The 27,891-nt window shown below is 48.8% G+C and overlaps 1 protein-coding gene across 3 annotated transcripts in view; it reads right to left on the bottom strand.

Annotated features, from left to right (window-relative positions):
- The window catches only part of LOC140897398 (fer-1-like protein 4), a 160,510-nt gene that overhangs the window by 46,139 nt on the left and 86,480 nt on the right, over positions 1 to 27,891 (bottom strand). For all 3 annotated transcript variants that reach the window (XM_073310003.2, XM_073310006.1, XM_073310002.1), the window contains 10 exons: positions 27,458 to 27,561; positions 12,475 to 12,606; positions 11,719 to 11,767; positions 10,943 to 11,049; positions 10,427 to 10,558; positions 8,659 to 8,769; positions 7,946 to 8,073; positions 6,523 to 6,693; positions 5,216 to 5,370; positions 3,663 to 3,841 (listed from right to left, as the gene is read on the bottom strand). In XM_073310003.2, coding sequence (XP_073166104.1) covers positions 3,663 to 3,841; positions 5,216 to 5,370; positions 6,523 to 6,693; positions 7,946 to 8,073; positions 8,659 to 8,769; positions 10,427 to 10,558; positions 10,943 to 11,049; positions 11,719 to 11,767; positions 12,475 to 12,606; positions 27,458 to 27,561 — 1,268 coding nt within the window. The remainder of the gene's footprint in view (positions 1 to 3,662; positions 3,842 to 5,215; positions 5,371 to 6,522; positions 6,694 to 7,945; positions 8,074 to 8,658; positions 8,770 to 10,426; positions 10,559 to 10,942; positions 11,050 to 11,718; positions 11,768 to 12,474; positions 12,607 to 27,457; positions 27,562 to 27,891) is intronic.

Here is a 27,891-nt window from a genome sequence, read left to right as displayed (position 1 = left end):
CTAGATTAGCCTGATATTAGCCCTGGGCAAAATCATGGGACTGCTGACACCCGGAACTAAAGGATAGTTATGTACTTAGCACCACGCACCGCATTTGTCGGTGGTGTATTTTTTTTTTAAATAGGACTCGTCAAATTAACGTGATATCTTGGCAAACCCGATTCTAGATCGTTATCCATTATCTAAGGGGAAACATACAATTGTTACTTATGCAGTGGGACGATGACACAAACACTGGTGGAGCGGTACGCAGAGAAGAGGGCAGGTCACTGATACAGACCAGTCTGGGGTGGTTGGTCAGCAGGTTTCAAACAAATAGCAAGCATTTTAATTAGGGCTATTGATTAATCGCAGTTAACTCATGCAATTAACTCAAACAAATTAATTACAATCTAAAAAAATTAATCACAATTAATCACAGTTTTAATCCATAGAATACCCCATTGAAATTTATTAAATATTTTGGATGTTTTTTTACCTTTTCATATATATTGTATTCTGTGTTGTAACTGAAATCAAAATGCATATTATTTTTTATTACAAATATTTGCCCTGTAAAAATGAAACAAAATAAATAGTATTTTTCAGTTCACCTCATACAGTACTGTAGGGTTATCTCTTTGACGTGAAAGAGCAATTTACAAATGTAGATTTCTTTTTTTGTAACATAACTGCACTCAAAAGCAAAACAATGTAAAACTTCAGAGCCTACAAGTCCACTCAGTCCTACTTCTTGATCAGCCAATAGCTCAGACAAACAAATTTGTTTACATTTACAGGGATAATGCTGCCCTCTTCTTATTTACAGTGTCACCAGAAAGCGAGAACAGGCATTTGCATGGCACTTGTGTTGCCGGCATTGCAAGGTATTTACGTGCCAGATATGCTAAACATTCGTATGCCCCTTCATGCTTCGCCCACCATTCCAGAGGACATGATTCTATATGGATGACACTTGTTTAAAAAATAATGCGTTAATTAAATTTGTGACTGAACTCCTTGGGGGAGAATTATATGTCCCCTTCTCTGCTTTACCAGCATTCTGCCATATATTTCAGCATTCTCGGATGATGACCAGCGCATGCTGTTAATTTTAAGAACACTTTCACTGCAGATTTCACAAAATGCAAAGAAGGTACCAATGTGAGATTTCTAAAAATAGCTACAGCACTTGACCCTAGGTTTAAGAATCTGAAGTGCCTCCCAAAATCTGAGAGGGACAAGGTATGGAGCATGCTTTCAGAAGTCTTAAAAGAACAACACTCCGATGTGGAAACTACAGAACCCAAACCACCAAAAAAGAAAATCAACCTTCTGCTGGTGGCATCTGACTCAGATAATGAAAATGAACATGTGTTGGTCTGCACTGCTTTGCACTGTTATTGAGCAGAACCCGTCATCAGCATGGACGCATGTCCCCTGGAATGGTGGTTGAAGCATGAAGGGACATATGAATCTTTAGTGCATCTGGCACATAAATATCTTGCAACACCGGCTACCACAGTGCCATGAGAACACCTGTTCTCACTTTCAGGTGACATTGTAAACAAGAAGCAGGCAGCATTATCTCCTGCAAATGTAAACAAACTTGGTTGTCTGAGCAACTGGCTGAACAAGAAGTAGGACTGAGTGGACTTGTCGACTCTAACATTTTACATTGTTTTATTTTTGAATGCAGGTTTTTTGTTCATATTTCTACATTTGTAAGTTCAACTTTCATGATAAAGAGATTGCTCTACAGTACTTGTGTTAGGTGAATTGAAAAATACGTCTTTTTTTACAGTGCAAATACTTGTAATCAAAAATAAATATAAAGTGAGCACTGTACACTTTGCATTCTATGTTGTTATTGAAATTAATATATTTGAAAATGTAGAAAATATTTAAATAAATGGTATCCTATTGTTGTTTAACAGTGTGATTAATCATGTGATTAATTGCAATTAATTTTTTTTAATCACTTGACCTAATTTTAATACAACCAATAGAAGGTCCTTCATCGAGGAACAAAGAATGCAGGCCACACTAACAAGATAAGGGACGGTATCCTGGAAAACAGAGACTGAGAGAGACTGAAGAGGTCCTTACAGATAACCAACTGAACAGGAGCTCACTGTGCAATGATGTGGCTAAGAGGATGAATTTAATCCTTGGATTTATAAACAGGGGAATATCAAGTAAGGCCAGAGAGGTGCACATTACCTCTCTAAACGGCACTGGTGAGACCATTACAGGAATACTGTGCACAGTTCTGGTGTCCACACTTCAAAAAGGATGTTGAAAACTTGGAGCAGACTCAGATAAAAGCTACAAGAACGATTTGAGGTCTGGAAAACCTGCCATATAGCGAGAGACTAACAGAGATCAAGGTATTCAGCTCAGCCAAGAGAATGTTAAAAAGTGTCTACACACACCCACGAGAGGAGAAGACTGCAGATGGATGAGGGCTCTTCAGTCTAGCAGAGAGTCAGAACAAGATCCAAAGGCTAGATCCATTCAGACTGGAAATAAGGTGAAAAGTTTTAGCAGTGAGGGTAATTACCCACTGGTACAACTTACCAGGGATGTGGCAGGTTCTCTCTCACTTGAAGTCTTTAACTCAAGACTGGATGTCTGTCTCCAGATGACCTGCTCTAGCTCAGTCACAAGTTACTGGGCTGGATACAGCAAGCAGAAATCACTTGCCGAGGTTCTCTGGCCTGTGCTATGCTGGAGGTCAGACTAAATGAGCACAATGGTTCCTTCTTGCCTTAAAAGCTATGATGTATGCCTATCTACATTACATTCTGTCTAATTTCAGCTCCTTACTTGAAGCCACTGAGCCGTGCTGTTGCTCACTTTAAAATGCTGCCAAGTTCTTCCCCAGAAGTGGCTGCACTTTATCTATAAGTTATTAACTGATCGCTGGGTCCTTAGTTTTTTATTATTATTTGTACTACAGCAGTGCCTAGAGGCTTCAGCCAAGCTCAAGGCCCCATTGTGCCAGGATGTCCCTGCCCTGAAGAGCTTGCAATATAAAGACACAAGACAGGCAAAGACTGGGAGAATGAGGCATAGAGAGGGAAAGTGACTTGCCCAAGGTCACACCGCAATCAGTGGCAGAGCCAGGAATGAAATACAGGTCTTCTGACTCCCAGTCCAGTGCCCTATTCACTACAGTCTAGACCACACTGCTCTCCAAGCACAGTGTGCTGCTGTCCGTAGGATGAAAAGCCCTGCACTCCGAGGAGATGGCAATGATTTACTGTGTTCAGTGATGGTCACTTCACTATCAGAAAAATGACAAACAGTTGAAGGGTGTGACCCTGAGATATGGTGAAGAATTGCCTATGGTGCTGCAGGGGGAGTCAGGAGTCGCTGGACAAATCTGAGCAAAGGAAAACGTAGACAAGACAGGCAAGATATGGGGGGAGAAACTGCTGAATGTCAGGAAACCTTTGTTGTTGATGAGATCTAGTCCAGTGTGGAACAGTTTGCCAAGGGCAGAGGTGGGAACTCCATTGCTTGGGACAGTTCCTGCTGGACTGGACAAAGCCCCAGGGAGGAGATGGTGAAGAACAGTCACGTTCTGGCTAAGGGTGTGACCAGGCGGCCCAAAGAGCTTCTCTAGGCTTAGAGCACAGTGGTAGGTACTCTGGTGTGAATAAATGTATTAGCCTCACCTGCACGAGTCCAGGGTTCTCTGCGTTGTAAAGGGACCGAACCTCCACATGCTCCGGGACCAGTTTGTACCCGAGCTCTGGCATCTCATCCCAGTGCTGCAGGACATACAAAGCCTTCTGCTCATCATATGCTGACCACGTCTCGTCATCCATTTCTCTCTTGTCTTTTACAAAGGCCTCTGGAACACAAGGCAGCCAGTCAGAAGGGTCTAAAGACATGCGGCCAGCCAGATCAACAATGATGACTAGAGCTGTAAGGGAGAAGGCGGGAGCATCCGAGCACACCAAACGTCTACACAGAACAACGGAATGGGGGGAAGAAGAAGGGGAGAGCTGTGTAGAGGAGAAGTGGTTAAAAGGCCCAGGGAGCTGCTTATGAAGAAGGCAGAGTGAGGTGGAGAAATCTTTTGAGTAAAGATTCAACTAAAGAGAAACAAGGGAAAATGACAGTGAGCACCTGCTACCCCACCCCCCAGAACAGGAGAAGTGGGGGAACCAAACCTCCCAAAGCAGGGTCCCTGCCCTCTGGGGGGAGTTCAACTCCCCAGATCTCCGCTGACCAGCGGAACGCTCTCATGGGAGGCTACATTTCACACGCATGTGTGGTGTTGGGATAAGTGGGTTGTGGTGTTTTCCATATGCTGCATGTTCAGCTCAGCCTATGCAGCTAAATCCAGCCTCCCTCCATGTGTAAGTGAGACTGGGGCATGCGTGAGGCACAGGTGGTTCAGCCTGAATGAGATGAAGGATAATGGAAAATAAAAGCACAAAGAAAATGCAGTAAGGAGATCTGTCAGCCTGTCGACGATGGACAGCTGGTCACAAACAGCTGCATACAGGGACTGTCCCTTGTAGCTTCAATGAAAAATAAGCAAAGCTCTCTCAGGGGGAGTGTTAAAAGAAACAATCAAACCAAACCCAGTACACATGGCCTGCGTGAAGGGCTGACGCTCAGCAGGCCAGCTGGTCCATGGGGCTCAAGTAGGGTGACCAGGCAGCAAGTGCGAAAAATCGGGATGGGGGTGGGGGGTAATAGGAGCTTATATAAGAAAAAGACCCCAAAATCAGGACTGCCCCTATAAAATCGGGACATCTGGTCACCCTAGGCTCAAGCACCGGCTAGGAATTAGTGTTTGGACTGCACAGTCTGGGCCACGTTGCCACTTGGTATAACTCCATTCTCTGTCTAATCTGAGGTCACATTGTGAACCCCACTCACGTTAGTGAGCAGTTACTCATAGTTGGTGGGTAAACTCACATAAGTGACTGCTCACCAAAGTGAGTACGGGGTTCACAATCAGCCCTCCAACTGTGAACGCCTTGGTTCAGGGGCCACATTGTCTCGCGTGGCCTGTGCAGCTCTGAACATGCTGCTGGAGCTCCTCAGAACGTGCTAACAGTGGCCGAGTGGTTGGTCCAGTCAGTGAGGAAAGGGGGGCTCAGAGTGCACCCCAAGACATGAGCCTCGCACAGCTGAAGGCCTGACAGAAGGCAAGAGCTGGTCACCCTTGAAAACACCTGGAGTTAACTCTCCCCCCAGACACACACGGTACCTTCAGGGAAAGCCTCAGGAGGGACCTTGAAGATCTTGTTGTTCACTTTGACCTCCTCCCGCCTGTACTCTGCCGAGGGGAGAGAGCTCTTCTTGCACAAACTCTCCAAGATCTGGGTGGGCTTGAAAGCATCTCGCCACATGTTATAGCCATCTCTGTGGGGAGGGGAGAGGAGGTTCAAACGTACACGATTCTCCCTGGTGTAGCCACGATAGATAATATTTCTACTGGGATGTGAGAACTGCCTCCTCTGGCAGACTCTCCACTAGGCGGGTGGGGCTGCCAGAGTACTGTGAAAGCACTCCCTATAGGCTCCCTAGGGAAGGTTATGAAGCAAGCTGTTGGCTTATCAAGAGACTAAGAACCTCTCCCTCTTGGATAATGAGGCAGTAACAGGCCCATGAAGAGAAATCTCCCACCTCACTTCACCCATTAGCCAAATAAAAGCAATAGAAGAAATGACAGCAGTGATCTTTGCTGGGAAATTCTGGATGTAAAGTTGCTGGAGGGTGTCCATATACATGGGGCTCTATCCAAAGTGATAAAGTCCTGTCCTCTCTTGTAGAAATAGCAAGCTCACAGGCAACCTGTTCTGTTCGAACTTCCAAACTTCCCTGCATTGAAATCATTATCTTATTCTTCTGTGGCTCTTTTTATAAGGGTCTAAACAACTTAGCAAGACAAAATCTTCCCCAGTACAACTGAGTGGGGGCTTTCGAGGGGTGGGGGGCAAAGATTAGTTTAGGAACCTTAATATAAATGTAACTGAATTTTTTGTTTGGGAATTACCCCAGTTTCAAAAATGTTTAAGGAATGATCAGGATGATGAATGATGTCAATGGATCATTACTATAATCATGAATAACTAGTATGAATGTATTTTTTAAGTTCATGTTATAATAATTCTTGGCTGCCACATGCAAAATGTACCAATTTTCAAGAGATCGCTTCAGAGACTTGGGTTGGCCAATGTTGCAGCACCTGAGATTTCAAGTTTGAGCCTCTCCTGCAGACTCGCTGGTAAACGTGCAGGTCTCTGCACACACACGCACCAATACACGCATTAGTTTCCCGGAGCACATCCAGACTTCTGCACTGCTGATTTGCATTTGCTCTGTCACTTAATCAGTCCATTTGCATTAAAAGTTGTAATTTTTTTTTAAATGTAGAGCCCTTTTGTTCAGTGGCAGCCTGCAGAAGTGCAGGCTCCGCCCCCGCAGCTCCCACCGGCCGCCATTCCCGGACAATGGGAGCTGCAAAGCCAGCGCTCTGGGCAGAGGCAGCCTGCAGAGCTGCCGGGAACGTACGTGTCATACTGGGAGGCCACTCCGCAGTTAGCTCGGTGTTTGCTGTAGAATCGGTTCTCCAAGTCAATCTTCGTCTCCCCAATCAGATCATCAGACCCAACCAAATCATGGTCAAATATTGAAATAGTGAGTTCAGATTCCATCGGAAAGGATATGCTCAGTTCCAGAACTCTGAATACAAAGCAAAGAGACACTCAGTCAGCAGAGAGGATGGAAATCAAGCACGTTTCCCTCCCTGCCCCGGCTCTGATGGCAGAACCGCATGTCTGTGGGCGCAGTGCTGGTGAAGCTCCGGTCCTCCTGCCCCACAGAACTCACCAGCTTCTGAGCAAGCTGCCTGGTGCTCCCCAGGAAGGAAATATCTAGAAGGGGCAGCACCTTCTCCTGTCTAATTCCCTGCTCCAAACACATTGCCACACATAGGGCTGGACACTCCTGGTTCTGTAACCTCCGCAGGAGCCGGGCAGCCCTGATCAGCAGGTCCTTTTACTTCAAAGAGCTCATTGTACATCATTCCAGTGACTCTGCTCTGTGTTTCAATGACAATGGGATATAATAGGCTGCCGGGTTACAATGGCCTCCCGTTACTTTCCCCCGCTTTGGACAAGCTAAGATCTCCACCCAGGGTACAATTCAGTGAGCCATCTGCACCGCAGTCACCCTGACTGTGTGTGCAAACCTGGGGGCACATCCAGGAGCACATCTGTGTGTGTGGAACTCTGCCCTCCATTTCTAAATGTTTGTCCCAAGGATTCCCTTGGAGATCAGACCCTAGAAACCACGGCCAAGCTCCAAATCCCATGATCCTGAGTCCGCAGCAGCAACACAGCCAGTGTCCCCACTGGAGACACAAACACACAAAGGAGCTGGGGCCTGCTGCTGCACAGATGTTCCTGCACTGTCACGATGTGTAATGCTCCCCTGGTTTTGGCTGCCAGGGGCCTGGGGTCTCCTTTCTCCTCACCATTTCTTGCTGTTCGAGAAGAGGCCGGGGGCTCTCCTTTCTTCCCCTTGGAAAAAGGGGTTTCCCTGCTCTCTGTTCCCTCCTGAGTGTAGGTTCTAGAGGTACTATGCTGCTTTGCCCGTATCTCAGGTATGGAATTTAGGGGTGCTTCTGTATCAACACCCCAGATGTTCTGCCTATATGAGTGGAAGGCCAGTCAGACACATGCACCTACAGAAGCCCTGGGCAGAGCCCATCAGAGCTGCTGATGTGTGAGACATAGTCCCTGGCTTCTCGAGATAGTGCTACACAACATGCCAATGTAACAGAGTCTCCAGTGGACAGAGAAAGAAGCCCCGATGTCACACTGAGCTCAGAGTGTTGGCTCTGTGCAGCGACCCAGCCATCAGCCTTTCCAAGATGCACCAGGGAAGAGGCTGTTCCCATTAAACATGACCCAAGATACAGCTGGCTCCTTACTCGCCAAACACAGGATTGAGCTGCTTAGGGATGTAGCGGTCCTTTGTGTCCTTCTGCTCTTGCCCAAGCATTACCACCACATAGGGATCTGCCTTGCCGTTGGAGTCTGCAGGAGCCAGGTTCGTTGCCTAAAATACACAAGACAGGAGGTGCTGGGGCTGACATCCACAGCCACAGCCGTGACGTCCAGGCCAAGTGAGAGCACGTGCAGGGCACAGGGCTACTGAGGAGTTTCTGAGGTGGAGCACCGAGACCTCCGATCCTGTCTGCCACAGGCAGCAGATGAATCTCTCGAGGACACGCTAGTCATGTATCAGTACGGAAGCCCTTAGCCAGGGAGCGAGAGCAGAATTGCCAGTTCATCTCCCAGGTACTGACTCTAGGCAGAGCATGGGGAATGCCCCATCGGCAGTTCCAGTGCCCTTTGGAGGTTCGGGAGTGGGCAGATTGTCTCCCTAGGGAGGACGGTGGAAACCCCAGCACTTCAGACACTTGACTCTAAACTGGACAAAGCTCTAGAAAAGATCCTGTGGGGACCAATGCTGCTATGGGCCAAACGGCTGGCTGGAAATGAAGCGACTAGTTGGGACCCAACAGCAAGGGCTTCTCCAGTCTCAGTTTTGCTGGTTCCATGAATACAGGCTGTGGGATGGCCAGGGATTCTCTAGCTGCTGATCTGGACAAGGTCTCCAGGACTCAATGCAGTCACTTACCTTAACAATATAAACTCGGACAAGCACCTTGATGGGTCTGTTTCTGGGAACACCCTGTGAGATCTTGTGCTCTGTACCTGCCTCCTCAGCAGGATAAACAAAGAATGAACCCTGCAGTGGAGACATTGAACAGGAACAGCAACATTGTGGGGATCAATACCCTTCTACAGAAAATATTTCAAGCAAATTGTAATGCCCAGGATTTGATCCGTAGCACCACCTCAATTTTGTCAAATTGAAACTGGCAGATTACATGTGTGTCTGTGCCCTGTACCAGGCCAGATAGTGCTACACAACGTGTTATGTTCCCAAAGAGACAGCCAGGGCCTCTCTCACACACTCAGGTCAGCAGACTTGATCTTCTTTCCTAAGAGACAGGCTACTCTACAGGGAACTTACCCCCATCCCATGACAACCTGGGGCTGGCCTGCAGAGGAGGGCAGGGAGCCAGGCTATTCACAGTTACCTCCTAATCACTCCTCTGAAGTCAGTCTCGGGAGCGGACACTTCAGGAGACCATGGATGAGTGGAAAAGGCCTTTGCTGAAGGAAGGATTTCCAAAGTAATAGTACAAATTATAACTAATCATGTGTCATGGTAGCATGCAGAGGTGCCAGCCAAGACCTGTACAGAGTCCTTACCCCAGACAGCTTCCCATCTAAAGACTAGGGACACAAGTGTAACAAACAATCAGAGGGAGGAGGGTAACAGAACAAATGTCCACACAGGCCAGCACTGAGGATTACCTGCTAATTCATAGCCTGGGGTGTCAACACAACAGAGCAGGCCCATGCCCTCCCCTCCAACGACTTTGATGCACATTATTTAAGCCATCTTTAGGGCGGCACCATCCAGGCATGATCCAGGTTAAATTTCACCAGAGGCAGACAATAAACACTCAGCAGTAACAGAGCACTAAACACAGCTAAATACTGCCTCAAAGAGACCTTAAACTAAAGCTGGCAGGCCCCAAATGTCAGGGAGAGGCGGTTTTGTGAGCTCAGAGACACTGGAGAGGTGGGCAGAGCCACTGTTGTCTGTGGTTAAGCCTCATGCATCTCCTAGTAGCGCAGCGGTTCAAAACTTCTCCTGTCACGCCCCCTCCCCCATCAGTAACGGAATCTGTCTGCGCCCCCCCCCACCCCCCATTACTGCCCAGCTGGCTCGGCAGAGGAGCTTGGGCTGAAGGCGAATGACAGCAGAGCTGGCCTGGGTGGATTGGAGCTGGGGCTGGGGACGGAGATGGAGTGGAGCTGGGTGGATTGGCGCTGGGGCCAGAATGGAGCTGGGGACGGAGATGGAGTGGAGCTGGGTGGATTGGCGCTGGGGCCAGAATGGAGCTGGGGAGAGCTCGGGGCAGAGCAGAACTATGTGGCGCTCCCTCCCCACCCCCTGTGCAGGCTGGCCCTGGTCCCGCTGCATGCCCCTCCGAACGTTCCTCCGTGCCCCACTAGGGGGGATTTCCCCACAGTTTGGGGACCACTGCCCTAGGGGCTACTGCTTCTTTCGGTTCCATGGTGCCCAAGGAATGGCATGAAACTTCTACAATGCAGATCTGCCATGAGAATTTCATGCAGGAGACTTTATGCTACAAGGCATTCCTCCTGACTACACGCTATAATGAAGGAATTTAGTGTCCCAGTTCTTTTCTTAGTGAAGGATAAAAGGATAAAAATGTTCCAAAATGTTCTTACGCTGCGAATTGCTTTCCCCTCTTTCATGCATTGCTGTCACGCATAACATGAATGGCATTCAAATGACACAGTACCTTGTACTTCCCCACAAAGTTCTCATCCTCATTTCCGTCCTCATCCTCATCCGCCTTCCCCCGATGAAGTGGAAAGATATACAGCCAGTCTTCAAAATTATCAAACTCATTTTCCAGCTCTGAGTTATAGATCTGAAATAAACTGCAAGTTATTTAGGCTCTTTCCTTCCAGCTCAGTCTCCCCAAAGGGAAGGAAAGAGTTAATGTGATCTTAGGATGATTTCCCCCATTGACCACGTGGCCCATTCCCGCCCTGGTTCTATGACATTTCGGACCGTGTCCAAAGGAGATGAGGGCACTCAGCACCGAGCCGGACCAAGCGCTTTGTTCCGGTGGAATCCCCATCAAAGGTAAGGGGAGCTGTGCATGCGAACAGATGGCAGGGCTGCGGGTCAGCACTCTGATTCGCTTTTCCCCTTTAGGATCTGTGCTGTCACAGCTGGCGGGACTGTAAGGAAGAAGGAGCAGGAGGGAATAAACTGAGACAGAGCAGATCAGTCACCCTCAGAGACTCACCTGCAGCGTAGCTATGAGTTTCCTTTTGGGCCGCACTGGCTCAGCTTCCACTATCACTCCATTTTCCGCTTCCATATCAATAGAGTCCGCATTTAAGTTCCCTCCATCTACAAAGGGCATTAACAAGATCGCTAAATGTCCTGGCTTCTCCAAACAAGGTATTTTTCTCTCTGATTTGTATGTCACTCCATGACATAATCTCAGCAATAGCTTTTGCTTTCAAACAGTCGCTTGAAAACACGATAAAATATCATTGTGCAACGTGACAATCAATGTCTTGTAAGAACTGCCCTTGAAAAGCATTTCCACTATTTACCTTCATGGAAGAACATGGGGCATTTGCACAGCACAGAGGCCAGCAACAAAGGAGACAGAAAGTCACTGAGGACTTGGTACAGAAAGCAGAGTGAATGGCTATTTGCCTACTGTCCAAATGGTGTGTCTGGCATAAGACTAGGAGAGATGACAGTGGCTGGGCAGGGGAGGGTCTGTGCCAGGGCTTGGGTATAGTAAAACAAACAAAAAGATTCTGAAGCAGTTGGAGATCTGTTGACGATCTTTTATCAGACTGAGGGGCACAATCTGTGTGAGCCAGGGAAACTGCCCAGCATCAATCTCTCTAGCCCTCAGTGCTATCAGCTTGGGGGCTGTACTCTGCTTCCAACTGAACAGCTGTCTGAAATATAGCACCAGCGTGTGCAGGGGCCTCTGACGGCAGGTCAGGATTTGGAAATGCCAGCAAAACCTGTGTCTGCCTGGCTGGTCTAAGAACTCACCTGCCTCATTCGGGTCGTCGTTGTCCCCATCCTCCTCGTCACTATGGCACTGAAACACACACACGTTACCGCATTGCTCAGCCAGCGAATGCTCCTAACCCATTTCATGCCAGAGTGGCCCCTCCCCTGATAACATTATTACCCGGGATTACTAGATTGATTAACGCTATTGGGGGGGGCACAGCAGGGTAGTTTTGTGCTGCTGGGTTCAGCTCATGAGCCAAAGCTGCCCAGTGAGCAACGAGACAGGCTGTAGAAAAAGAACCTCAGAGACACTTCTGATTCTCTCGGGGCAGATTGGAGGATGGCTAGGAAGGAGCAGTAAGATCCCCGTTACTGCAGTGTGACTGTCCAGGACAAGTGAAGCCATGTGTAACCCCCCCCCCCCACACACACACACACACACACACACACATGACTTTGGAGCCCAAATCCCATTTTCAAGAGTGACATAGGCACTTCAGGCCAAATTCAGAAGGCACCTAGGTGCCGCTTTGCTCAGCACTGCAGCACCAACCCCTGGGCACCCTGCCACCCAGCTGAACTCTCAGCCCTGAGCTAGGTGTCCACGGGGTGAGTAGGGGATTCTCAGCATGCAGAGCTGGGAGCTACCTTCGCAAACCAGCAATGAAATGCTGAGACCAGGGCCAGAGCTGAGGGGCTGGATCCACACAAGTACTGCGATATTTAATTCCCACTGATCTTGTGGCTGTCATGCCAATAAGGGACAAAGGAACTGAAGTGACAGACCATTACCTGGTTGCTCATTTCCTTTAAGGACTCATAGTACTTAGACCACCAATCCAGTTCTTCCAACTCTGGCTTTTCCTCCTCAAACTCATCCTCTTTCTTTATGAGTTTATTGATAGGAATTTTCTTCAGAGGAGCCTAAGAACACATAACAAAGGCCTGAGAATCAGGAAAGGGCAAAGCACGGGTTTCTGTGAGTCATATGTAGTGGACTGTATTGGTGCCTGATATTAGAGAGGCTTTGTCCCGCACCACCCCAGGGGCTCAGCTTTCCCAAAGACCACAACAACACATGGCTACCTGTGGCTCAGGTTTTGCGCATTTCTACCAAAGCCACACTATTCCCACCAGAAAGACAATCCAAGGTATTAGCGATGCCAGAGCTCCTGGCTCTCTCAGCAAGTGCAGGATAACAGCACACAGCGAACAGGCAGGAGCTGTGCCGAAGAGAGTCCATTAAAGTAGGTACACCAGTTTGACACGAGAGCCCTCCAGGTGCTGCACAGGGTGACCATGAATGAAAGCTATCTGCACCGGGGGGACAGAGAATTAGACCTTTCTAGGACGGGCCCTTTATGGATGTACCATTCATTCCCCAGTGCACTCTTTCAGATTAAATATTCAGTCAACAAAACCTTTCTGTCAGACACCAGCTAAGGCTGCTAAGTGAAAGTAATGCTCTTCCCGATCACGTCATTTACAAACACAAACCCCAAATCACAAGGAGATAGCTGGCTAAAGAGCACCTTGGACTAGGCTCTCTGGCCTTCTCGGTGTGGGGACGGCATTCAGCCCTAACTCCCTTGCTGGGGATACGTCTAGCCTCAGGGAGTCCCCAGCAGCCTCTGACCCACAACTGTGCTCTAGCTATTCCCAGTTGGCAGGTGGCCCCTTCGGACCGTTGTCAACAGATGGAAGCTAGAGCAGCCTCCAGGCTGGTCTAACCTGCTCCTTGGTTGAGACAGGGGCACAGAATCAGGAAGGCAGAGCAAGTGCCCCGACAGCAGCCTGTAGCCAATTATTTTAGTTTATTGTTAATTTATTGTGTGGTTAGACAAATTAGAAGATTGGGCCAAAAGAAATCTGATGAGGTTCAACAAAGACAAGTGCAGAGTCCTGCACTTAGGACGGAAGAATTCCATGCACTACTACAGACTAGGGACCAAATGGCTAGGCAGCAGTTCTGCAGAAAAGGACCTAGGGGTGACAGTGGACGAGAAGCTGGATATGAGTCAACAGTGTGCCCTTGTTGCCAAGAAGGCTAACGGCATTTTGGGCTGTATAAGTAGGGGCATTGCCAGCATATCGAGGGACATGATCGTTCCCCACTATTCGACATTGTTGAGGCCTCATCTGGAGTACTGTGTCCAGTTTTGGGCCCCTCACTACAAGCATGTGGAAAAATTGAAAAGCGTCCAGCGGAGGGCAACAAAAATGATTAGGGGACTGGAACACATGACTTATGAGGAGAGGCTGAGGGAACTGGGATTGTTTAGTCTGCAGAAGAGAAGAATGAGGGGGGATTTGATAGCTGCTTTCAACTACCTGAAAGGGGGTTCCAAAGAGGATGGCTCTAGACTGTTCTCAGTGGTAGCAGGTGACAGAACAAGGAGTAATGGTCTCAAGTTGCAGTGGGGGAGGTTTAGGTTGTATATTAGGAACAACTTTTTCACTAGGAGGGTGGTGAAACACTGGAATGCGTTACCTCGGGAGGTGGTGGAATCTCCTTCCTTAGAAGTTTTTAAGGTCAGGCTTGACAAAGCCCTGGCTGGGATGATTTAGTTGGGGATTGGTCTTGCTTTGAGCAGGGGGTTGGACTAGATGACCTCCTAAGGTCCCCTCCAACCCTCATAGTCTATGATTCACTACCATGTTATGTTATATATAATCATTGTATGCTGAATAGAGTTAAATTGTAGGATTATAGAAGTATAAGATTGATCAGTATGTAGAGCAGGGGTCTCAAACGCAATTTACCTTAGGGGCAGTGCTAGTCCTCAAATTCTCCCAGCAGACCAATAATGTCACTCATGCCGCCCAAACTCTGCCCCCCCCGCTAAAATGCGCCCCCCCCCATCTGCCTAAGCCTCTGGGGTAGGGTGACCAGATGTCCCATTTTTATAGGGACAGTCCCGTTTTTTGGACTTTTTCTTGTATACGTGCTTATTACCCCCACCCCCGTCCCATTTCTTCACGGTTGCTATCTGGTCACCCTGCTCTGGGAGGGAGTTTGGATGGGGGAGAAGGTCTGGGGTAGGGGATTGGGGTGCAGGCTCTGGGAGGGAGTTAGGGTGCTGGGTGCAGGCTCTGAGCTGGGGCAGGGGTGCAGGAGGAGGGGGTGGGGTTGCAGGCTCTGTGAGGGAGGAGCGGGGAGGGGTGCAGGCTCTGTGAGGGAGTGCAGGCTCTGGGAGGGGGGTCGGGGGCAGGAGAGAGGGTGGGAAGGGGGGGGAAGGCTCTGGGAGGGGGGACAGGGGGTGTGGAGCTTACCTGAGGCTCCAAGGTGGGGCAGACCAGGGGGCCTCCGCACGCTGCTGCCCCCAGGCACTGCCACTGCAGCTTCCCATTGGCCACAGGGGCACTCGGGGTGGGGGCAGCACGTGGAGGCACAGCCCCACCCTGGGGCCACAGGGAGGGGCCAGCAGACACGTGGAGTGAGCAGGCAGACACTGCTCAGCTCCGCTGTGTTGCTAGGGCCCTGGGCCATTGTAAATCGCCTGCGGGGAGCGCCCGGGGGCAGCAGGCAAGTGAATGGATTGATTAAGGTGAAACTCTGAAACTACTGTAGGGATAAATTTGGGGTGTAGGTGTAAGGAAACTATCTTTGTGGAACACAGGGAATGGAGGGTCTGCCATCATGGCTCTGAGTTCACCGCCCCTTCTTGCTGAAGTGATGACCACAAGGAAGGTGACTTTCATGAATAAAAGGGACATGGAACAAGTGGCTAAAAGCTTGAAGGGGGGCTTGTTAGAACCAAGAGAACAAGATTCAGGTCCCACTGTGCTGTGATCTTTTGAGAAGACGGAAAGGTTCATAGGAGGCCTTTCCAGAGTCGATTGGTTAGTGGGTGTGCAAAAACAGAGTGGCCCTTAGTAGGAGGATGGAATGCACTGCTGGCTGCTAGGTGGACTCCTAGAGAGCTGACGGATAAACCTGATGTCTTTAAAGACAGGATATAGTCTAAGATGAGGGGAATGTCTGCAGTGTCTGGTGACACACCTCTTCACTGGGTCCAGGAAGAGAATCATCTCCATTTAGCCAGGTAACATTTTCTACTAGAGTCCTTTCTGCTATTAGAGAGGATGTCCTGCATGGCTGAGGAGCATGCATGTTCTAGAGATGATGCCACTCCAAATACCATGCCCTGCAGTGGAGCAGTTGTGGATCGGGGTGTTTGATTGTGCGATTGCACTGGGTCAGGAGCTCAGGGAATGTTGGAATGGTAATCGGTGGGTGAGCCAACATGCACAAGAGGTCGGGGAACCAGATCTGTCTGGGCGAGAAGGGGACAATCAGGATGACCATCACCCTGTCTTGTTGGATCTTGTGCAGCACCCATGGTAGCAGGAGTTGTAGCAGGAGGAAAGCAGACTGAGCTGGCCCTACCAGGAGAGAAGAGAGCATTGCCCTGGGAGTGATAACCAAGGGCTCCTCTGGAGCAGTATGTGGTGCACTTGGTGGTAGTCTGAGAAGCGAATTGATCTCTGGCTGGGGTTTCCCATTGCGTGAAAATGTCACGTAGCACCCGCCATGGAGCTCCCACTCCTGACTGATCACAAAGGGTCTGCTGTGGGAGTCTGTGAGCACATTCGGTTTCTTAAGAAGGTGGGCTGCAGATAGGGTGATCTGACTGCTGAGGCACCAGTTTCTGAGGCCAACTGCTTCTGTGCACAGGGAGGCAGATTTTGCTCCCCTTTGCTTGCTGCTGCAGAATACAATTGTAGTGTTATCTGACATTATCAGGACATGGTGAAAGCAGATGAATGGAAGAAAGAATTCACATGCAATTCTTACTACCTGAAGTTTCAGAACATTAATGTGCATTCTAACCCATGTGTCGTGTTGTTACCTGTTTGAACTCCCCAGCCTATGAGGGATATGTCGGTAATGATAGTCTTCTCCGGAGAAGAGGGAATGAAGGGGACACCTATTCATATGTGATAAGGATTTGTCCACCATAGGAGGGAAGACAGAACCTTGGCAGGGACCCTGAGCAGAAGGTTCAAGGGGTGGCAGATCGGTGAGTACACCGACCATATACATGCTTGAAGACACTGAAGGTGGAGTCTCATAAATGGAGTGACATAGGTGCAGGAGGCCATGTGGCTGAGTAGGGACAGACATGTCTCGGCTTTTACTTGAGGATTGCTCCTTATGTGAGCTATGATCTTGGTCATAGTCTGGAACCTGTCTGTGGACAAATACGCCTTTGTGGTGACAGAGTTCAAGGTTGCTCTGATTAAGTCCAAAGGGGGGTGAGCACAGATTTTTTCTATGTTTACACTGACTCCCAGTGAGGAAAGGAGGCGGAGCATCATAGACGTTGATGTGTATGCCTCTTGGCGGGATCTGGTGGTGAGGAGCCAGTTGTTGAGGTATGGAAAAACAAGCTCTGACATGAGCAGCTACCACTGAAAAGACCTTGGTAAATACCCTGGGGGTGGTAGCTATCCTGAAGGGTAGTACTGGAAGGGTAGTTTGGAGTACCCCAAAGGGTAGTACCCTGTATTGGAAATGGTGCAATCCCACCATAAATCTGAGAAAATGTCTGTTGGCAGGATGAATATCAATGTGAAAGCAGGCATCATTCATATCGAGAGCTGTGAACCATGTGCCTTTTTCTAATGATGGAATTATCACTGCCAATGTGACCATGCAAAATTTGAGATTGTGGATGAAGCAGTTGAGGTGACAGAGGCCACGGACTGGTCTCTACTCTCCCTTCTTCTTGGGTATCAGGAAGTAGATCAAGTAAAAACCTGTGCTCCGGTATTGTGGAGGAATGTGCTCTGTTGCTCCTTACTGCAGTAAGGAACTCACCTCCTGAGTGAGGTTGCTGTCATGAGAGTGGCCCCCGAAGGGGTGGGTAAGAAGGTTTAAGAGGAGGTAGCATTACAAACTCAATCGTATGGCCATAGGGGATGACGTTCAGCACCGTTATCACACTCCAAGTGTCAAAAAAGAGTGCTAGGTGACCCCCGAATAGAGTAGTGGGGTCATGAGGTGTTAGGCTCAGTGGTTCACGGCTCTTGAGCTCATATCAAAAAGAGATCGGGGGTTGGGACTGAGATGTCAAGGCTGGTGCAGGAGGCATGGGAAACTGGGATCTTTCAACCTTTTGCTATTTATGTGGTGGTTTGTATGTTCTCTGATGATAAAAGTGTTGATACCTTTACCATTGAGTGGTTGACTGGTGTTGAAACTTCCTCTGAGAGGCAGGTGTGTAGATGCCCAGAGATCAAAGGGTGGCCGTAGAGTCCTTTAGGGTATGTAGGGACTCATCTGTCTTCTTGCCGAATAGGTGTAATTCATTGACGGGGAGGTCCTCAATGATGTTCTGGACCTCCCTGGGGAATCTGGAGGCATGAATTCAGGACTCCCTTCATGTGACAATGACTGTAGCCATGGCCTACTGGTAGTATAGGCCAAATCAACTGCATACTGGAGGGCAGTTCTGGCTATTAGTTTATCTTCCTCAATAAGAGCTTGGAAATGGGCCCTAGTCCTGCTGTGGAAGACTGTTGATGAATTCCTCAAACTTAGCATAGTTAAGGAAGTCTTATTTAGCCAACAGGGCTTGATAACTGGCTATCCAGAATTGTAAACCAGGGGAATCATAGAATCATAGAATATCAGGGTTGGAAGGGACCTCAGGAGGTCATCTAATCCAACCCCCTGCTCAAAGCAGGATCAATCCCCAATTAAATCATCCCAGCCAGGGCTTTGTCAAGCCTGACCTTAAAAACTTCTAAGGAAGGAGATTCCACCACCTCCCTAGGTAACGCATTCCAGTGTTTCACCACCCTCCTAGTGAAAAAGTTTTTCCTAATATCCAACCTAAACCTCCCCCACTGCAACTTGAGACCATTACTCCTTGTCCTGTCCTCTTCTACCACTGAGAATAGTCTAGAACCATCCTCTCTGGAACCACCTCTCAGGTAGTTGAAAGCAGCTATCAAATCCCCCCTCATTCTTCTCTTCTGCAGGCTAAACAATCCAGTTCCCTCAGCCTCTCCTCCTAAGTCATGTGTTCCAGACCCCTAATCATTTTTGTTGCCCTCCGCTGGACTCTCTCCAATTTATCCATATCCTTCTTGTAGTGTGGGGCCCAAAACTGGACACAGTACTCCAGATGAGGCCTCACCAATGTCGAATAGAGGGGGACAATCACGTCCCTCGATCTGCTCGCTATGCCCCTACTTATACATCCCAAAATGCCATTGGCCTTCTTGGCAACAAGGGCACACTGCTGACTCAGATCCAGCTTCTCGTCCACTATCACCCCTAGGTCCTTTTCTGCAGAACTGCTGCCTAGCCATTCGGTCCCTAGTCTGTAGCTGTGCATTGGGTTCTTCCGTCCTAAGTGCAGGACCCTGCACTTATCCTTATTGAACCTCATCAGATTTCTTTTGGCCCAATCCTCTAATTTATCTAGGGCCCTCTGTATCCTATCCCTGCCCTCCAGCGTATCTACCACTCCTCCCAGTTTAGTATCATCCGCAAATTTGCTGAGAGTGCAATCCACACCATCCTCCAGATCCTTTATGAAGATATTGAACAAAACCGGCCCCAGAACAGACCCCTGGGACACTCCACTTGACACCGGCTGCCAACTAGACATGGAGCCATTGATCACTACCCATTGAGCCCGACAATCTAGCCAACTTTCTACCCACCTTATAGTGCATTCATCCAGCCCATACTTCTTTAACTTGCTGACAAGAATACTGTGGGAGACCGTGTCAAAAGCTTTGCTGAAGTCAAGAAACAATACATCCACTGCTTTCCCTTCATCCACAGAACCAGTAATCTCATCCTAGAAGGCGATTAGATTAGTCAGGCATGACCTTCCCTTGGTGAATCCATGCTGACTGTTCCTGATCACTTTCCTCTCATGTAAGTGCTTCAGGATTGATTCTTTGAGGACCTGCTCCATGATTTTTCCGGGGACTGAGGTGAGGCTGACTGGCCTGTAGTTCCCAGGATCCTCCTTCTTCCCTTTTTTAAAGATTGGCACTACATTAGCCTTTTTCCAGTCATCTGGGACTTCCCCCGTTCGCCACGAGTTTTCAAAGATAATGGCCAATGGCTCTGCAATCACAGCCGCCAATTCCTTTAGCAAGGAAACCTGCCTTTCCCCTCTTCAGCTGTTGGCATAGATCAAGGATGTTGCTGCTTGGATCTCTCTGAAGCAGCCTGACTACCAGCAAATTGGGAGCTGGGTGTGAGAATTGAAATTCTGAGCCCTTGGCTGGCACATAATAGAGTCTCTCCACACTTTTGGGGGTAGGAGCACAGAAGGTGAGGGTATGCTGCACTGTCTTAGTATGGCCTCATTGACCGACAGGGCAATTCTCATAGGTGCCAAGGCATGGAGGATATTCAAGAGCTTGTGCTGAGAGTCTTGGATTTCTTCTAATGGGATCTGAAGTTCCCAGGCAACTCTGTGAAGACGGTCATGAGATTGTTTAAGGTCATCCTGAGGGGATACTGAGGTCACTGCTTCGTCTAGCGATGATTATGTAAATCTAGTCGGTTCCAGTGGAACTGCCAGAACTGGAGCACAGTATTTCTCCTGTCATCAGATCTGGGGGCAAGTTCAGTGGTTCTCTTGGAGGGGAAGCAGGTAGTGACTCCCTGTTGGAGAGGACGGACTCTGAAGGAAAGTACTGTTCCCATGGTCTCCAATATGGCCAGTAGAAGGGATAAAAGGGTGGTCGTAGAGTCCCCATGGTATGGGATACCAATGGCTCCTGAGGCACATTGCTCCCAGGATCATGCAGGTCTCCTGGGAAAAGGATAGGAGTGGTACAGGAGAGGTGGTTCTTCCAGTGGATCTGAATCTCTTGAGGAAGAAAATGCAGGTTCGGGCTCCAGCGATGGTACTGTCAATGCCGCTGGAGAGGCATAGGCTGTGTACGGAAGGGCAACAAGCTCCACACTGCCGGGGGTCATTCAGAGGAGATATGAGGTCCCTGGAGACTGAAGGTCCTGAGGAAGAGGGGGATTCTGGATCCGGGAGAGTCAAAACGTCTTGTAGCACAGCCACGGATCTGGATCTCCCAGGTGTCAGAGAGATTCTCTTTCTGTTTGGGCCTTTGGTGCCAAAGATGGTATCCAGCGGTGGTCGGTCCTCACCGGTGCTGGAGGGTCATGGGTCTTGTGAGGAGTCATTGACAGTGGTACCAACAGAGCCCAGTCTGGAGCCAGTGGAACCCAGTGCTTCTGGGCTTTCTTCTCATGCCTAAGGGACTTAGGACATACTAAGTCCTCAGGGGCAGAACTGGTGGATGGAGCGTCTCATTTTTAGAAAGGGAAGACTTAGTCCCATGCTTATGAGGAATGCTTCTGAATGTCGCGAGTAGGCCCTACCACGGGGTCTGTAGGGATGGATTCTCCAGCACTGAAGTTGGACTTTGTAGCAGGAGGAGCACTCCTTGCTGATTCAGGCCAGTGTACGTGGCGGGAGGGAGGGACATTGTTCAAGGGCCTGGGTCTGATTGGGGTCTCATGGCCGTCTCTATGAGGTATTTATGGAGGCAAAGTGCCCGCCCTTCTCAGGTACAGCTGGGGAGGGACTAATAGAAACTGCACCAAGCTGCAATGTGAGCTCCCCGATGTGGAACACACCCCGCTGGTGCCTGCTCGCTCCACTACTTTAGTGGGAGAGTGCTCTCTGTCCTCCTCCTTCTTCTTGTGCAGCACCGACGAATGGGACCGACGATGGGCACTTGCATTGGAGGAGGTCTTTGGCACTGGGGAATGGCGGTGCCAGGGGTCCTTGGAGCCGAGTCCCTTCTTGGCACCATGGCCTCCCTTACCAAGACTGGTGCGCGCCGCACCGAAGTGCCAGGCTTGGGGTTGGACGCCACCTGGGCTGGCTGTGGACAAAGGGCTGACCCCACAAGCTGCAGTTTCAGCCTAAAGTCCCTCTCCTTTTTGGTCCTTGGTCTGAAGCCTTTGTAGACTTTGCACTTGTCTGTTTGGTGTGCCTCTCCCAGGCACTTCAGACAGGAGTCATGTGGGTCTCCCTTTGGCATAGGCTTCAGGCAGGACCCACATAGCTTGAAACCCTGAGACCGAGACATGCCCCAGTTCCCGGGAGGAGAAACAAAATGGGTGGGTGACCCCCAACTGAAACTTATCTAAACTAACAATCTATTTATACTAATGATAAGATTTTAACTATTTACAGGTAACACTGAACGGAAGTCTGCTACAGGATTGCTTGCTGTTCGCAAGAGAGAAGCTACTCCAACGACCGTCACCGGCAGCAAGAAGGGACCGAAGAGGCGGTGGGTCAGCAGGGACCTATATACACTGCCATGAAGGCGCCACTCCAGGGGGCTCCACAGCCGACCCAATGCTAAGGGGAAAACCTTCCGATGACTGTGCATGTGATGTGCACACACCTACTTGGAATCGACATGAGTAATCGCTCGAAGAAGAATTAACAAAATGATTTACAACGGTTTATTTAGAATGACATCAGAGATGAGGACACTGGAGGTTCCAGCCCAGACCATGCAGTGCTGAAAATTAACTGAAAAGGTGGTCAGACCACCCCACCATTTATCCCTGTTACAGACCCAGACCAGTGTAGAAAGAATAGTAAATATGACAGGCGACCAGCTTGGCTTAACAGTGAAATCCTTGCTGCTCTTAAACACAAAAAAGAAGCTTACAAGAAGTGGAAGATTGGACAAATGACCAGGGAAGAGTATAAAAATATTGCTCGGGGATGCAGGAGTGAAATCAGGAAGGCCAAATCACACCTGGAGTTGCAGCTAGCAAGAGATGTTAAGAGTAACAAGAAGGGTTTCTTCAGGTATGTTAGCAACAAGAAGAAAGTCAAGGAAAGTGTGGGCCCCTTACTGAATGAGGGAGGCAACCTAGTGACAAAGGATGTGGAAAAAGCTAATGTACTCAATGCTTTTTTTACCTCTGTCTTCACAAACAAGGTCAGCTCCCAGACTACTGCACTGGGTAGCACAGCATGGGGAGGAGGTGACCAGCCCTCTGTGGAGAAAGAAGTGGTTCGGGACTATTTAGAAAAGCTGGATGACCACAAATCCATGGGGCCGGATGCACTGCATCCGAGAGTGCTAAAGGAGTTGGCAGATGTGATTGCAGAGCCATTAGCCATTATCTTTGAAAACTCATGGTGATCCAGGGAAGTCCCGGACGACTGGAAAAAGGCTAATGTAGTGCCCATCTTTAAAAAAGGGAAGAAGGAGGATCCTGGGAACTACAGGCCAGTCAGCCTCACCTCAGCCCCTGGAAAAATCATAGAGCAGGTCCTCAAGGAATCAATTCTGAAGCACTTAGAGGAGAGGAAAGTGATCAGGAACAGTCAGCCTGGATTCACCAAGGGCAAGTCATGCCTGACTAATCTAATTGCCTTCTATGACGAGATAGCTGGCTCTGTGGATGAGGGGAAAGCGGTGCACTTGTTGTTCCTTGACTAGCAAAGCTTTTGACACGGTCTCCCACAGTATTCTTGCCAGCAAGTTAAAGAAGTATGGCCTGGATGAATGGACTATAATTATGGGCTGGATGAATGGATAGAAAGTTGGCTAGATTGTCGGGCTCAACAGGTAGTGATGAATGGCTCCATGTCTAGTTGGCAGCCGGTATCAAGTGGAGTGCCCCAAGGGTCGGTCCTCGGGCCGGTTTTGTTCAATATCTTCATAAAGGATCTGGAGGATGGTGTGGATTGCACTCTCAGCAAGTTTGCAGATGACACTAAACTGGGAGGAGAGGTAGATATGCTGGAGGGTAGAGATAGGATACAGAGGGCCCTAGACAAATTAGAGGATTGGGCCAAAAGAAATCTGATGAGGTTCAACAAGGACAAGTGCAGAGTCCTGCACTTAGGACGGAAGAATCCAATGCACTGCTACAGACTAGGGACCGAATGGCTATGCAGCAGATCTGCAGAAAAGGACCTAGGGGTTACAGTGGACAAGAAGCTGGATATGAGTCAACAGTGGGCCCTTGTTGCCAAGAAGGCCAATGGCATTTTGGGATGTATAAGTAGGGGCATAGCGAGCAGATCAAGGGACGTGATCGTTCCCCTCTCACCAATGTTGAATAGGCCTCATCTGGAGTACTGTGTCCAGTTTTGGGCCCCTACAAGAAGGATGTGGAAAAATTGGAAAACGTCCAGCGGAGGGCAACAAAAATGATTAGGGGACTAGAACACATGACTTATGAGGAGAGGCTGAGGGAACTGGGATTGTGTAGTCTGCGGAGGAGAAGAATGAGGGGGGATTTGATAGCTGCTTTCAACTACCTGAAAGGGAGTTCCAAAGAGGATGGTTCTAGACTATTCTCAGTGGTAGCTGATGACAGAACAAGGAGTAATGGTCTCAAGCTGCAGTGGGGGAGGTTTAGGTTGGATATTAAGAAAAACTTTTTCACTAGGAGGGTGGTGAAACACTGGAATGCGTTACCTAGGGAGGTGGTGGAATCTCCTTCCTCAGATATTTTTAAGGTCAGGCTTGACAAAGCCCTGTCTGGGATGATTTAGTTGGGGATTGGTCCTGCTTTGTGCAGGGGGTTGGACTAGATGACCTCCTCAGGTCCCTTCCAACCCTGATATTCTATGATTCTATAATTCAGTGGGGTACAGGAGTCTGGTAGAAGGCAAATATTCTAGCCACTAGATGAACAGTTTTCTGTTCCCTGAGTGACCAGAGCAGGGGCTGCCCCAGAACAATCAAGAACCTGCTAGAACCAATTAAGACAGGCAAGCTAATTAAGACCTCTGGAGCCAATTAAGAACATACTAGAATCAATTCTGGCAAGCAGACTAATCAGGACACCTGGTTTAAAAAGGACCTCCCATCAGTTAGGGATGTTTGTGTGCAAGGAGTGAGAAGGCGTGCTGCTGGAGGACTAAGGAGTACAAGTATGATCAGGCTTCAGGAGGATGATCCTGCAGTGAGGGTAAAGGTGGTGTTGGGAGGAGGCCATGGGGAAGTAGCCCAGGGAGCTGTAGCTGTCACGCAGCTGTTACAAGAGACACTGTAGACAGTTGCAATCCACAGGGCCCTGGGCTGGAACCAGGAGTAGAGGGCAGGCCCAGGTTCCCCCCATTCCCCTCAACTCCCTATTTGAGACAAGAGGAGGTGACCTGGACTGTGGGTCCCACCAGGGGGGAAGGTCCCTGGCCTATCCCCTGACCCACTAAGTGGGTCAGCAGAGACTGCAGGGATTGTGCTCCTCCCTTTCCCCATGCTGGCCAGTGATGAGGGTAGCTGAGTGAACGGCAGGTTTGAGCCACTAGCAAAAGTGGCCAAACTGAGAGCTGCCATGAATCTCTGAGGCGAGGAAATCCGCCAATAAGCACAGGACCCACCAAGGCAGAGGAGGAACTTTGTCACACACCTCAGTTGGAAGCACGAGGCGAGCCAGGGTGCATGCATGGACCACAGACATTACTTTCAAATTCTCTGACTCTGGAGGCATGCTGCTCATACAGAACCCACAGTGGAATACAATAGGGACCATCACTCAAAGAAGAACACATGATCTGGGGAAAATTCAGGATGGGGAGGGGGGGGAAGGGGTCACCTTGCTAGGTGTAACCAAGGCTTGTGGAGGCCAGAGTGTAGCTGTGGTGTAGCAAGCAGGCTGCTGGAGTCAGAGCTGCTGGTCCAGCATGACTCGTCACACAGACATTCAGTGCAGGCTTGTCTGCTGGCTGGGAGCACCCAGACAAGGGAGCTACAGCAGCCAAACATTTGAAGGCATTCAGGGATCCAGGACAGGCAGTAACACAACCCCTGACTGGTCTGGATTGCTCCCTGCTACCTCCATTCTACCGCACAAAGGCCCAGGAAAATCCAGCCCATTGGAACTGAGATGCCCTAGAAGTTATTCCAAATACTGTGATCAAAAGTCTCCGCAAGGTTTGAAATTCTACAATGGAAGGAATGTTTGTTTACGGGGACGCTGTCATTACTGAAACAAGAGTGTGAAAAATCAGGAAATGCAGTGGCAAAGTTGCCCTAACACCTTTAACTCTGACCCTGTGCTCTTGTTCACTAGGTGACAGCCACTGAGTCACATCAGAGAGTTACAGATATTTGGAAGGGCCAGTCAGGGGGCTTGTCTAAAGTGGGAAAAGCCATCCAGTTAGAACACAGGTTAACTAACTGGTAACCTACAATCAGCTAACACAATTTGACACACAAGTCTAATCTACACAGTCTGATACATTGTGTTAGTCAAGGTGTGCTCTAACAGGATGCATTCTCGCAGCTGAGCCAAGCCCAAGATGCATCTTGAAGGGTGGATGTGGAAGAATGGAGGCTACATGTCAGTGCAATTTTTGTTGAAATAAAGGGGGGTCTGTGTTTGGGGTCCTAGGGCCATGTATGAAGGGGATTTCTACAGTATGGTAGTTGATGACATTTTCAGTTCACAGCAGGGTCCAAATCCCTTGTCTGTAAAGCACCTTGTTTACTTTTGGCGCTCTATAAATAACAATGTAACTCCAATCCTGACATCATTCCAGTAGTTCCGGCACCCTGGTTTGTATTGGAATGTAACTGAGGTCATGGTGCCGCATGGCTGTAAGAGATGGGGCAGGGAGACTGCTGGTGGATAGGCAGAAGGTGGCTATTCATATGGGTCAGAGCAAAAGCTGTTTGTGGAAGCCCAGCTATGAATTTCCTGACTTCAATGCCTTGCTTTTTCAACCTGAATCTTAGCACTGAATTTCTAGGTTTTCCAACAGCTTTTGTTTTATTATCATTAAAACCTTCCAATGGCATTGTTTTAACATACTAATAAGCTTGTAAAAAGTTATTTATGTCTTAATGAGATATGGGCCAGAGCTGTACAATTCCCTTCCGCTCCCCACATCTGAATGTAGAGGGGTTTGGAGCGAGGGCGCTGGTTTGGCATCTCTAATCTAACATGTAGCAACATGGTGTAGATTCTCTTCCGACACAGAAACTATTCTCTGCAAGAATTATCAGTGTGATGGGAAGTGAAATATGTCAGTGAAAATCATATTTTCAAATCAAACACTCCACAGTGCAGTATTTAGCCTGCTTGATGAAATCAAGTTCAGCTATGGGAGCCTGTGACCAGCCGGATTCAGACTGGCAATGGTGATGGAGTTTATAGCTTCCACAGGCTGCATCTTTCCAAGCCAATTCATATAACAACCAGGGAAGCAAAGAAACTCTGCTGGAACCTGGCTGAGTGCTCAGATGTATACGAATCTGTCAGAAATGATTCTGAAATGTTGCACCCATGCTTGTCTGCAGTACCTCCCATCCAGGGCAACTGAATGACCGGCTCAGAAGTTTCCAGACTTAGCCATTAATGAGATGGCACTTAAGACTTTATAAACACGAGAAGAATTTTTCAGAAAGTGAAATACAACTAATTTTTTCCAAGTCTCATATCCCAGAAACCCCTCATTGGATTAACCTCAACGTCTCCTCTCCACGTATATTCTCCCTAGAGCCCAGGCAAGTGCCATTTCAAGCCGAAACGATGGGCAGGGGGTGAGGAAATTAGAGGGGCAGTCCATCAAAATCAGGCTTATACCGGAAACTGAATTATGCTGCCATATGATCTGCTAGACGACACTGAAACAGGGAAGGTGACCGTCGCTTCTGAACTGTTACTATTCTTGGATACGACCTAGAGATAAGATCCACGTCAAAGCCAGAGAGGGTATTTCGGGCAAGCAGCTTTTCCATTCAAATAGTAACGTGAAGGTTACTGTCAACATGGCACCGCACTTACCTTCACCAGATTCAGGGGGTTTGCTTTGCTGCCCATTTCGCTTGCAGTCAGGCCAATGTTGATCACAGTCTGGGAGACATTGGGTCGAGCAGAGGCTTTCCGTGCTGAGCAAGAAAGATGGAGACTATGAATTCCAACAGGAAGAAGATCATTCAATCATTGTCTAATCTTCCAAGGTCTCATCACCAATTACAAATGGCTGTTGAGCCAAGGGCACAGACGTACCTCTCAGGTGCACCTCACTGCAAGGGAGGCCATTCCTGTAATCCCCAAATTACCTATGTTACCCCCATCGCACTTTCAGTCTGAAATTTTACACCAGAAAGGCGTCGTCATGAAGCTGCAGGAGTCATTCACACAGCAGGGTGGGGTTCTGCTGCCTTTCGCATTCCCTGGGCGCTCCTCACACTGCGCCCCACATTTGGGCCTTGGTA

Source organism: Lepidochelys kempii, chromosome 13, assembly GCF_965140285.1.
Source record: "Lepidochelys kempii isolate rLepKem1 chromosome 13, rLepKem1.hap1, whole genome shotgun sequence".
Classification (NCBI taxonomy): Eukaryota; Metazoa; Chordata; order Testudines; family Cheloniidae; genus Lepidochelys; species Lepidochelys kempii.
This window is presented reverse-complemented; position numbering and strand designations above follow the sequence as displayed.